Genomic DNA, 13,273 nt, shown 5'->3' on the forward strand with positions numbered 1-13,273 from the left:
TAATATATTGATAACCAGCACAGTTTTACTGCAAGGGATGTGTGCAGTCACACATCTGGCTACAATCTTATGACCAAGGGAGAAAAATAAAATGGATTTGGTCAACAGCTAGCATTCTGTCAAACGGTATATCTTAGCCCTTGCTTAAATCTGAAATTGGGAACAGAGGTGATGCTAAGCTCTATCTTGTTCTTATAGTGAACTTAGAGAAAAACCCAATAACACTCCCATCCCATTAAGATCACTGAGAGATTCATTTCTGTCAAATTTTTACTATTTATGTTTAATAATTACATATCAGATTTGGTTATATATTGATGCTGTTTTGCTTAATTATGAACTAATAATTGTAATAGTCACTCACTACAGAATAATTTTTAACTTGTAAAGCCTTATCATCAAAAGAAATTATTGAAGTAACTTGTTGTATATAAGTATGTTAGGGTAAAATAAAGACCAGGATAAAGACGTCCAAGAACAAAAATATATTGTATTTGGATAAAATTCTTTTTGGGGTACCCATGGAAATGTCAATTCAAGGATAAAAAGGAGAGACCTAGGGGGGCAGGGGCTGCAGGGGTGGAGGCCGGCCAAGGGGGAAAATGGGGCCCTCTGTAACAGTGCCAACGATAAAAACACAGTAAAAAAAAGGAGTGGCATAAAAGTCTGTTAAAAAAGAGATTGTGAAAAAACAAAATAATTTAATTCACAATTATTGAATTCTCAACATCTGGTTTGGTACATGGTATTAATAGGTGCTCATTATATAACATTTGAATAAACAAAGTAAAGAAGGATGGAATGGCAAAGAGATGTGTAAATATAAATAATGCCCAGTCTAGACAGAGGTGTGGGAACCGGGTACTATTCCACGGATGCAGGTACAAATTAATAGTCTTTTGGGTGGGCCTTTTGCAGTTCATATAAATGGCCTTAAAATATGCCTACCCTTTGCCTAAACAATCTATCTTCTGGAAATTTATCCTGACAGTCATAAATAAATAAAGATGCTCATTACTATGTTTATTCATCCAATAGATATTTCTTAATTACCTACTTGGTATTGGAGATAAAGAAGTTGGCAAAAGAGATAGGGTCCTGGTTTCGTGGAATTTATAGTCTATTGGAGAAGACCATCAACTAACTTTGCAAATAAGTGAATAATCACAAATTGTGAGAAGTGCTATGAAAAAAAAAAAAGATAGTGAGTGCTGAAAAAGAGCACTCATACAATGGGAGACAAGATCATATGTAGGAAGGCCAGGAAATTGAAATTCACTTATTTGCAAGAGTAGTTGATTGTCTTCCTTGGGGCTTAGAATTCAGGTTGACAGGATGGGTGGGGCCGAGCCGGCTGGAGTTAGGCATGGCCTCCGAGGAGGCCGTGTTGCAGTCCAGGTCTAGGGAGCAGTTTGTGTGGAGGCTGGAGCAGGAGGGGGCAAGGTACAGTTGAGACACCAGGAGAAGGCGGGGTGCCGGAACATACTCGCCTATGTTCGAAAAGGAGAGAATGGGGAGAGATGAAGCTGAAGAGATAGGCAAGGACTCACCCTGTAAGGCCGAAGGAAGGATTTTGGTATTATCCCAAGACATGACTATAAATATTATTTGGAGAAATAATTAACATAAAATAAAATACACAGATTTCAGGGGTTTAGTTCGACAGATGTTGACAAACATACATGTAACAATCACCCAAAGCAAAATGTAGAATGTTTCTATCATTCCTGAACTTCCCTCTTCCGTTTTCTAACCAGGTCCTACCCCCCTCGTCCCTCTTACTGCTTTCTGATTTTATCGCACCGATTTGTTCCTTTTTTGTTGCTGAATAGTACTCTCTTATGTGGACACCACAATTCGTTTATTTGATCTTTTGTTGATGGACATTTGGGTTGCTTGTGGTGGCAATTGTGAATAGAGCTTTTATAAGTGCTCTTGCAGAGGTATTTTTGTGAACACATGCTTATACCACTCTCAGGTAAACACTTAAGATTGGAATTGCTGGGTCATTGCATAGCTGTAGGTTTATCTTAATAAGAAACTGCCAAACAGTTTTCCAAAGTGGTTGTACGATTTTAGACTCCCCCAGCATTTCACCTTTGCCAACATTTGGTATTGTTAGTTTCTTTTAATCTTAGGTATTCCAGTGGGTATTATTGAGAAGTCTCAAGTGGGGGAATGACTTGGGCTTAAAAAAAGTCACTCTGTCTCCAATACAGAGAGGGGTTGGAGTGGGTGTGGTGGGGCCCGCCCGGCTGATCACAATAGCCCAGGTGGGAGGTGGTGGTGGGTCGGTTGCGGTGTCGGTTGCGGTGCTGATGGGGGAGATGGATATGAGAGATATTTAGGAGGTAAAATCAATGAGTTGGGTGCTCATTGGGGGTGTTAGAAAAGTCTCAAACTATTATTTTTTGGTTTCTTTGATTTGGGGGGATGGAGGTCACTTGGCTTGGCTTTGGATATATATTGGGGGTGCCTTAAATATCTTATATTATATATGTACTTTGGAAGAGTGTGCAGTTAGGTGTTGTAAGAGAATACTTCTTCATATGGAAAGAGGTTCCAATACATTGTTTAAAAAGTACATTGCTAAACTAAGTATGATAAAAACATGACCACATTTTTAAATTTAAAAAACAGTATAGAAAAGAAAGCCATTTGGAAAGATGTGCAGTAAAGTGTTAACTGTGGTCTCTAGGTTGAGTTTTCAGAAGAGTTTTAAATTTGGGCTATGGTTTCTTTTCTGTTTTGTTTTGTTTTTCTACAAAGAACATATGCTAATTGTGTAACATGGGGAAAAAGTTATTTAGAAAACACTTAACACTTCAAAAAAAATTTTTTGAGCATAAAAACAAGACTAGAGTCCCATAGCAATGGTTAAAGTGGTAATAAGAGTAACTTCATCGCTCATTTATCCTCGAACGATGCGCCCTGTGCCTTCTGGGCAGGATCCTGGCAGGGGGGTATTCCTGGGCCTCCTTCAGGTTTTGAGAGTGTGAGAATGGAAGAGCTTGCAGGAGAGGCTGGGCTGAACTCAAACTCACCATTTTGGAACCACAGAGCCTTAGAGAAGGCTCCTGCCCCCAATGAGAATAAACTCAAACCTCCTTTGGATTCCAGTAGATTGATCAGTTCTGTCTGTTCTCTTGCCCCCTCTATGGAAATGGCTTGTGCAAGTAATCCACAACCTCCATGTTGCTAATTCAGCCCCAGTCCTCCCCCTGCTCGACTCAGCAGAAGCATCTGTCATAGTTGGTCTCTCCCTTCTTCTGCGAATAGCCTCCTGGTTATTCCTACTTCATTAGCCACTCTTTTCCAGTCTCCTCCGGTGGTTCTTCTATCCTATTTCAGGGCTCAGGCCTGGAAACTTTTTTTAAATTTAATTTATAATTATTCCCTTAGTGATCTCATCCAGTCTCAGCTTTAAATAGTCTTTTACACATTGATGACTCTTAATTTGTTTCTAGCCTGGATCTCTCCTCAGGCTATCTCTGAACTCAGGCTTGCATATCCAAATCGACATTCCCACTTGGATTTACAATAGGCATCTGAAAGTTAGTATGTCCCAAACAGAATGTATGTTCTTCCCCCCCACCCCCATTTTCCCTTCTCAGTCTTTCTTCTCTGTAAATGGCAATTTCAACACTTGCTTGTGCTCAGGTGAAAAACCTTAGAGCCACAACTGGCTTCTTTTGTCTCCACACATGGAAAACCTATTGGCTCCCCCATGAAGAGATATCCAGATTATGACCTCCTTTTGTCCTGGACCAAACCACTTTATCACTTTACCTGGATTACTGCCTACAGCCTGCTGCTTGGTCTTGCTCCCCTACAATCCCTTTTCCACTCGGGAGCTCAGATCCGGATGGCCCTCTGAGGGCATTAGTTAACCCAGTCAGTCTCAGGGCTGGGCCCAGAACCCACGCCCCTCCTCCCAGTGTCTAGTCCTCTTTCCAGAGTAGCTGCTACGAACACTCCAAGAAAGTAATTTTGGAGGCTAACAGCCCTGAGTATTTTCATATTCGATTTCAACAAAGTGTTACCATTTTAAAAAGCCTGCCAAAAGATAATGGGAATGAAAAAGTACTCTGTAAACTGTAAAGTGCTATCCAAAGGTTAGCTGTGTGAGGTTCTCTGCCAAGACCAACAAACCCAGGCCCGAGTGTAGAGCCAGCTCTTAAACCGGAGGAGCTAAGGCAAGGTTGGTTGTGCAAGAGGCCTCTTCCGAATGGGGCACTAGTGTTATTTGCTCAGATCAAAAGGCCTCAGTGGCTTATGTGTGTGGCACTCTCACCCCTACCCCTATTTTGAGTACAATATACTCACACTGAATAAAATCAGTGCATACGTCGTGTATGTGAGAACTGATTTTTTTCCCCTTTTGTTTTCCAGAGGCCACACACCAAGCTCCAGTCACCTATACCAGTGGGCAACAAACTGTCTGTCCGAGGTTTCCACCAACTGGAAACATGAGTGTTTTTCTTCCACATTTGTTTACATTTGTCCCAGCTGCATGAGAATTTAGATTCTGCACATACTCTGGCTCTCAAAAGCACATTCTTTTGCCCTCACACTACCTCTTTGTCATTGAACAACTGAATAAGCATTGTTTCCCTGGCTTGGCGCGTGAAAAGGGACCTCGATGAAGAGTAAACTTCACATTTTCTGGGCTTCCTTATCCTAGTGCCCGGCACTAGAAGGGCGGCCCAGTGTTTGGTGACCTCCCGCGTTGGGTTAACGATCTGGGTCTGGGCCCAGGCTGGATAATGAGCCTGTGAATAATGGGGCGCTGATTGTCAAAGCCTTATCGTGGTGAAGCTGAGAGGCAGAGATCGCTTTGTCCTGGGCTCCCCTGCCTTCTCCCCAAGCATCTTAATCTGTCCCAGCTAATGGGTTTGTGTGGCAGACATTCATTCCTAACAAGCTCCCATTCAAACGGCTGTGCACCGATTCGGTCTCAGATGTTTTTACACTTAAGGGCTTGTAAAATGGTCAAAGAGAGATAGTAGATAAACTTACAGAAAGCCTTCTGTTACGGGCTTTTAAGAAGGCTCTACTTATTTCTCTACTGAAATAGGAGTCCTGAAAAGCCCACGGTAAGGTGCAGAAGGATGAAATAAGAACACTAAAAGGCCTAATACTGCACACAACCCTACACACTTTATTTTCGCCCTGACTTTTCCCCAAGTGCACCCATGAGAAAGAGACAAATGCGCAAGATTTTTACCACTTCATGGTTAGAAAAAGCAAAACAGGCAAGATCTTCCTACTTTGCTGCTCTTCTCAAGGGACCAACTATGGGTAACATTTTTACTTAAGTTCTTACTGGTTTACAAAGTATCCATATAAGAGGCTGAGCTAGAATCACTGTGGTACTCCAAGTCCTAGCCCAGTCAATAACCTTTTCACACAACCCAGAGCCCAAACACGCATTATGCTTCAAAAAATACTTAAGTGTTGGCAAGTAGGTGGGCACAGGGGATGGAATGGTTTCAGCTCACCACTGGCTGGGAAGAGGACCTCTCTACCTCCAATCCTTCGGATCCCATTTTCAGCCAGAGTTTAAGAGGAGAGCCCGAAGAGCCGCTGTGCTCTCCATTTCTAGGTAACAGCTCCCAAACTACTCTCAACTCCACAGTCCTCGGTGAGGCTCAACAGTGAGAAAAGAAAAAAAGAGAGGGAAAGCCGGGTGGCTTGCGGTTGCTTTAAAATCAGACTCCCGAGGGCAAGAAAGAGGCCGGTTTCGGGCACTTGGTAAACTGAAAGCAAACTTCTTTATTGTACACAGTACAGAATATAACGCAGCTTGGCAGGATGCATACGGCCCTGCGCAGGGTGAAGGATTTCAGATCAACTGGCAGGTTAAAGCCTTTCTGCACTGTAGACTTTCCACACTCTGGAAAAGAAGCAAAACAAAACAAACACACGAAAAAATAAAACCATCCAGGAGGTGCATGAGTCCAATGGGAATGCGGCGGTGACGCCTCCGTCCTGTGTCCCATGACAACACAGGCCAGGTAGTTACGGGGGGGGGGGGGGGGGGGGGGGGGGAATCTCAGGCTACAAGGATTATTTTCATTCTTGGTCAGATAGCATAAATCCATTAAAAAAAACACAACAAACTCAAAAACCCAAACCAGGGTAAGTAAAGAAAGGAAAAACAAATCCTATACAGCATTTACAACAAATAAATCTCTAGCCAGCTGGGGATAAAATATGCATCTATGTATAGACTATATGTAGGTTAGAAAGCTATAAATATGGTTTGAAAAGAGTCCTTTGATTAGACTACAATGCTAATTACGGCCCAAGCTACAGGTCAACACCTTTGTGGGCCAATTAGCGTCCAACAGAGGAAAATCTTATGTTTCCGTAGCTATAAAATACACCCCTTATCCCAGGGAACCTCTTCACAAATGTGCTGCTGGTCAGAAGGGGGACCATTTGAAACTATGAGATGCTCCATCGATAGAAAAACAATTCAAAGCACATGTCGTACCCTCGCCGAGCCAGCAATGTCCTTCACGTGTGAAGAGCAGCACAGCCATTCTCAATGTGCCGGGTGTCACAGGGAGCAGGGGACGCTATCAACAGATCAGGCAGCAAGGTACTGTCACTTTACATGGAACTTTTCCTCTACTTGGAGCTCAACTCTCACATAGCTTTAGCTGGGTTGTTTAAAACTTCTTCAATATAATACAGCAATTAGATAAGCTTTTTCTGTTGTTTTTTTTTTTTTTTTTAAGGTGGCAGGAAACTAAAATGCTAGCATCGTTTTACCTGTCAGTGTCACACAGAAGTCTCAAACCCTACTGAATCATATTCAGGGTTTCAAGTCCAAGACTTAAAGAAAAAGAAAAAGAAAACGAACCGATGAATGGAAATTGTCATCAGTCATAACCAGGGAAGAATCCCCAGGGTTTCCACCAGGTGACCAGGTTTCAAATGGACATGACATGTATTATGTACATTTGCTTTCCAGGGAGGGCGTATTAGAGACCATGGGGAACTATACACATAGAATCTAAGCAGTGTGTCCAGGCTGCCCCACACACCTTGAAAATGTACAACTCAGGTGCAAATGTTCTGTCAGGCTGTCTGGTGCAGAAAGCACAAAGCAGGCAATAAAATGGGCTTGTACACGGCCAAGGGGAAGCGCCACAAAGCCCCTTTCAAGCTGCAGCGTCTTCATAAGTCGGCACCACCCCGTCTAAGGGATGCAGTGCAGTTACCAAAAGGTTTATTGTTTTTCGCTTTAAATACCAAAACTACAAAAATCAGTTTATAAACTGTTTTTCCAAAACAACCACCAAAACAAAACAGTCCCCCAAATCAAAGCAAAACAAAATACTGTCAAAAGTGTTAATCAGCCTTCTCCTAAAATTAAAGCCATCCACACACAGCCATGTGACTGGGAAGAAAAAGGGGGCTTGTTCTACTTGGTGACACATGGCCAGAAGGCTCCCAGGGGTAGCAATGGTTTATTATTTGAGAACCATGGAGTGGGTAACAGCTGTTCTGACTCTCCCCCTTCTTTCTAGACCAAGGGGAAACATTTCAGTTTGAGCTAAACAATCTCTCTGAAGATATATTTTTAACCCTTCATGGTTTGAGCCTTCCCAACTTAGCCTACCTAACCGACCTATGGGTTGGTGATTTCTTTTCCAATAAATTGTGCAAATCAGAGCCCTTCTATGTAAAGGCATTTTGTAGTCCGTGATCAATGCAGATTGTCGCACACTCGGTCCCGGTTTATGGGTACTAACCTGAACAAGGTATTGCTTTGCATAAATAGTCCACGGGAAGAGGGGTCCACTGCAGTCTCTTCCCAGAAACCTTGTCAGGATCAGAGCTGAGGCACCAGCCTTTTGGTGGTTTTTCTGCCCCTCCCTGTTCCCACTCCCCAGCCAAGGTATCTGTCTTTAAGGGTGCCAATCCAGAGACAGCTTGAGTTCTCCAGATAATACTCAAAGGGCAAGCTTTAGAAACAGCCAAAAACACAAACAAAACCACTGCCCTCATTTGCCTGAATGGGAACTGCTAGCTCTAAGGTTTGGCCGCTCAGCCACTCAGAAACTTAGTAAGCAAAGCCTTCAGCATAGGGTAGGCTGCTGCAGCGATCCATGTCCAGGAGGTAAGCAGGGCTGTCTTCAAAGTGGGTCAGTGGCAGGGTATCCTCCTCGCTGAGGTGGCACTCGGACTCTGCTTTCAGGAACGGACGCTGGTTGTCAGGGAAGGCCATGGAGAAAAGTGCATCCGGGTCGCAAACAAATTTGTAGACATATCGCTCCCCGGCCACCTGAGAGAGAAAACACATCTACTAAGGCCCAGCTGGTGGGGCATGGTGGGGACCAAGGGAAGAATGATGAGGTATGTGTAAGTCACCAAGCTCTCAGGAAGCCACGGACCAAAGGAGGCTCATCAGTAACTGATTATCCAAACCATTCAGATTTATTTTGATAAATCTTGGGGACCTGTTACCTGGCAAGTGTTGTGTTGACACCATAGCTCAGCCGTTGAGATATTTGAATTTCAAATTCATACTAGACAGGCTCTTTTAGAAGAAAATCCTCACTGTCTTACAGTCACAGCTTAGAAAGAATGGATACGCTTCAGCTGGTGCTTGGAAGGTGTGATGCGGAAGCCAGACCAAGATTTCAGTCACCTCCGCAGCTCACAGTCTCCGCAGTAAGCTTTGTTATTTTGCAGGGCTAGGAATTTGACCAGAGCGTCTATGTGGAAAGTTTAAGTTTGTTCCAAAGCCAAAGAGAATTACCTCTTGGCTTACCTGCAGTTTTAAATCACTCATTCCATGGTTCTGTTACACGGAGGGACTGAGAGCTTCCCTTATATAGATTTTATGCATGAGAATATTATTAGCACCAAAAGGCCTCCTGATGTATTGATGAGCAACCTAGGTCACGGGGAACCCATTCTCTGCTGGCTGGTTAGCATGAGTAGAAGAGGACACCTGCCACTGAAAACCAAACCTGGCCATCAGCTTTGCTCAGGTAATGCAGAGCAGCAAGGGCAAGGGGCTAAAATCACCGATAAACATTTCAGACTCAACAATTCAAAATGTTGAGTTTATTCTGTGCTTCAGTCATTCTGTTGTTATTCTAAAATCTTTGAGTGTGGAAATATGGCTTTGCTTCCAAATCGTGGGTTTAAGTAGTCTGTTGTTACAGCGGCAGGTTGTGGAGGTAATGGTACAATTACACTAATAGGTCTTAGAGCTGACTTTGTGGGGACACTCTATGTGCAGTCACCAGAAGAAGGGGGTCTGCACCAGTGTTCTTTAAAACTTACACACTACAAACCTGGGCTGTGTGTAGGGCACTGGATGATTAGCATTTTCACCAAGCAAGTCTTAAGGGTGGCAGACACATATAATCAACCATCCCTACGGAGTTTTTCTAAGCCACAGTTTTACATTAAATCTCTGGTTCCTCACTTCAAGAGTCAGTTCACAGGTGGAAGAGAGAGACAGGACAGCACAGTGGAAATATGAATAGATCAGAAAGCAGAAGTGGACGGCTTCCAGCTCAGATTGGTCATTGACGAGTCTTTAACATCTGTAAACCTCAATTTTCCCTTTCAAAAACAGAGGGCATGGGGCCATAGCTTGTCTAAGTCCCTCCCCACATCGGCATGCTGCCATTCACTTTTTATTTAGTACTCCCAGGTCATAGATATATAATATAACAATAATCCCTTACATTGGATAGCACATTATTTTTTCCTGGAATATATTAGATTGTGATATTAAAGCAGAGATTATTATGTACATTTGCATTGGACACAGAGGCTTCGGGCAGTGAAGTGACTTTCCTCAAAGCATACAACTAATGAATGGGAGTAGGAGGATCTGAACCCACCCAAGCCTTATTCCAGTCCCTTCCTGTACTCTGCTTGCTTTAATCTCAGAAATAAAGTTCTCTTCCGGTTCCTTAGAAAACCTAGGAACTAGCCATAGGGACAACTCATTGCTGTGAGTTCAAGTTATTGTGTCCTGGTCACATTCCCTCAGATTGGAGCTGGAGTTGAGAAAAGTAAACAAATAATGGCCCCCCTCTCCGAATTTAGGATTCTACCTGATAATATTAACACTAAAAGGGGTATGTGTCGGTGGTGGGAGGCGGTTAGGGAAAATGGGAAGTGACTACTAATGGGGTGATAAAATGTTCTAAAATTGATTGTGGTGATGGCTACACAACTCTATGAATATACTAAAAACCATTAAGTCGTTCCTTTAAAACAAGGGGGATATAGGGAAAAGGGTGACCTCCCATCCTATGGTATCTATTAACTCTATGCCAAGCACTGAAGTTAAACCCCCTAATTCGGCCCAAAGGCATTTACACTCTCCTGTGCAAGACGCAACAAGTGACAGAGGAATTTACAACACAGAGAGCAGGGCAGTGATAGAGGTGGGCGCAGGCGCTGATGGGAGCAGAAGCGGGGCATGTAATGCGGCCCGAGGACTCAGACTCCCGGAGTGAAAGGTGGCTTCCCAAACGGAAAGCAAGCAGAAGCTGGCCGGGCGATGAAGACATTAGAAATGTTCTAGTTCTTAAGTAGGATGGTAGTATAATAGGTGTGTGTTTTTTTTTAATTTTATAGTACGCAATAACTCCCATGAATGTGATATGTATTCCTTGGTAAATAAATACTACAGTAATTCAGAGAAAGACAGTTATGCTAGTGAAAGCAGTCAAGTGTGAGTGAGGAAACGGGAGTTAAACGGTGCCCAGACTGGAAACAGCCTTAGAGCCTATATAAAGCACTTAAAAGTCTGGATTTTATCCAGAAGACCATCCATGAAAAGCTGTTTATTTTTTAAGGTGCTAAGAGGAATATGGGGTCACATTACCACCTACCTATGAAAAAGGTCAACGTGGCTTTAGTGTAGACAAGTTCTCAGAAGCAATAATCATATGCTTCTGCCAAGTACATCTTGGCAGCGACCGCCACGTAGACGGTCTAAATGTGTAAATGCCAGAATCTGGGTGCAGAGTAGAATCAGGTGGCTAAGAAAGGCCAGTCAAAGATTTGCTATTCCCACATTTGCCTCTTCACAGAATTTTAAGATTGTGGTCCTTCATCTCTATTCAAATAAAGATTTTGTACTGTTTTCCTCAAAGTACACATCATCCTTTATTCTATAATCTGCGACCAGGTGATCCTGTTGTCATTGTACAAGCCTTGGGTTTTTAACTTGAGTTCCAGTTTCTATCGGTTTTAAAAGAGAAATAAGATTTTCTTACTCCTCTAACACTTTTGAGAATATTAAACCAACATATTTGGTGGTCTAGATGTAAAGACTTCATTGAAACGCTTCTGAGAGTAGAGGTGTTCAAGTTGATTCCCATACATGCTCCTTTATGGATATAATAGTTGGCCCCATTGCCTGGACACTTTCATATTTAGAGGGAATTTAAGTGAAGCAAAGGAGCCTAATTTTCCAACCCACAACTTCTGGTTTTCACGTGCATTGAAGAACATTAAAGTTACTCTTTATATCTCATTTGACTCTTGTCTTAAGTTTGCTTTTCCGAGACTTCTTCCTACCACAGAATCACTTATGAGACTAAACATTTTCTTTAGTCAGTCATTATAAACAATCGTATTACAGAAGCCCTTGACATTTTCTTTGAAAGTGGTCCGAGCGGTCTAAATGTGTCTCGCAACTGCTCACCTTACCTTCTGCATGATGCCCTTTTCATAGTAATAGCGTAGAGAACGGCTGAGCTTGTCGTAGTTCATGGCTGGCCGGTTCTTCTGGATGCCCCAGCGCCGAGCAACCTGAAGAGACAGGAGAGCAATGGAAACTCATTCTCTGGGCCTAGCAGTTTTCTCCCAGTCCCAGGAGAGCCAGTTCTGCAACCTGACTGCCCTGGTCAATGTTCCATTTCCCTGACCTGGAAGGAAAAGCATTTAATTCCCTTAAGACTAAACATTAACAAAGGTGATGATTCAGTCACAGCTGCTAAGAGGTGAGACCTAGAGGTGGAAGAATCCTAGTACTGTAAGATAACAGAGGGCTTGGCTGATGTCCCAGAGGAAGCAGGCTCTCTACTGTTTCTCCACATATGAATTATTGACCAATACCCATAGACCATTAACATGTTGCCATTAAGTGCTATGGTTTCTGTAGCAGTCAATAAGGAATAATTAGAATGGTCATTCTTGAAATATTAGAAACACACTAGTGAGTTGCTAATGGGCCGGCAGAGCAAAAGTTCAATTCTAATAAGATTGGAGAGGGGCTGGGAGATGTTTACTTATTGCAGCTCATGGAATAAGGGGGAATCAGATCATTTTAGCCCGCTGCCATCCAATCCCCTGCTCCCAGCAGACTTGCAGAATGGACATTAAAACATGTAGCACCATTATCCACTTAATGAAAAATTAACAGTGTTTCCCAAAGAGTTCTGAAGCGCATTATACCCACCCAGTCCACCTGAGGTGCAGTGATGGGGAAAAGTAATTGGAGCTTCGGGTAAAGAAGCCTTATAGCCAGAAAACTTCCTAGCAGATTTCTCCCAATTATCAGGACAGCCAAGCAATTTCTGCTCTCAAGTACCTCAACAACCCAAATCCTACCTATAAGATGACTGTGTCAAGGAAAAACCCTGGAAATGTGAGTCCTCTGAGGTCTTTAAATGTATGCAAACCAGGGGTCATGTTTTGAACATTTTAAGTCAGTTTTGGAAACTTAAGAACAACAACAACAACAACTATATTCCTCTGATATTTTAAAAGCCAAATGTTAACTATGGAAAGGGAAGAAGGAAGAGTGCAAGTGGAAAAGTAGATCATAAAAACAGCATTTTGCTTTAAGTATTTGGGCACGATAAAAACAACATCTGAATTCAGGATTCTAAAATGACCTTTAATAAATACCAGAAACGATCTGATAACTAAGGAGGAATGCATCTATCCTAATTACATTAGAATAATTTAATAGCCCATGATTCCACTCTGCCTTGGAAGACACTGTGTGAAAGTTAACTTTCCATTTGTTTACTTCATGCCCCAATGGCACATACGATATCCCTGGGTCTTCTCCTTTCTCCATAAACTCCCATTCAACTCCATCTTTGAAATAGCCAAAAGGGCAGAATTACCCAAAAATTACATTTGGAAATAATGGTAATAAAGGGAAATCTGCTAAACTACTATGTGTCCTTCTACTCTGTTCAAAAGAAATGACACTATGAAACTAGACTTAAACTACTGTCAGCTACAAGTGAGGCAAGGGCCCTTAAAA

The 13,273-nt window shown here is 42.6% G+C and overlaps 1 protein-coding gene across 1 annotated transcript in view; it reads right to left on the reverse strand.

Moving 5' to 3' along the window:
* Window positions 1–6,034: 6,034 nt before the first annotated feature.
* ETV5 (ETS variant transcription factor 5) overlaps window positions 6,035–13,273 on the reverse strand; it is a 57,532-nt gene continuing 50,293 nt past the window's right edge. The window contains exons 12-13 of the mRNA XM_054585078.1: window positions 11,704–11,805; window positions 6,035–8,299 (exon numbers count right to left, since the gene is read on the reverse strand). Of these exons, the coding sequence (XP_054441053.1) occupies window positions 8,078–8,299; window positions 11,704–11,805 (324 nt within the window). The 3' untranslated portion in view covers window positions 6,035–8,077. The remainder of the gene's footprint in view (window positions 8,300–11,703; window positions 11,806–13,273) is intronic.

The sequence above is a fragment of the Pteronotus mesoamericanus genome, unplaced genomic scaffold (assembly GCF_021234165.1).
Source record: "Pteronotus mesoamericanus isolate MK-2021 breed Mesoamerican mustached bat unplaced genomic scaffold, CSHL_Meso_final contig_82, whole genome shotgun sequence".
NCBI classification, from domain to species: Eukaryota; Metazoa; Chordata; class Mammalia; order Chiroptera; family Mormoopidae; genus Pteronotus; species Pteronotus mesoamericanus.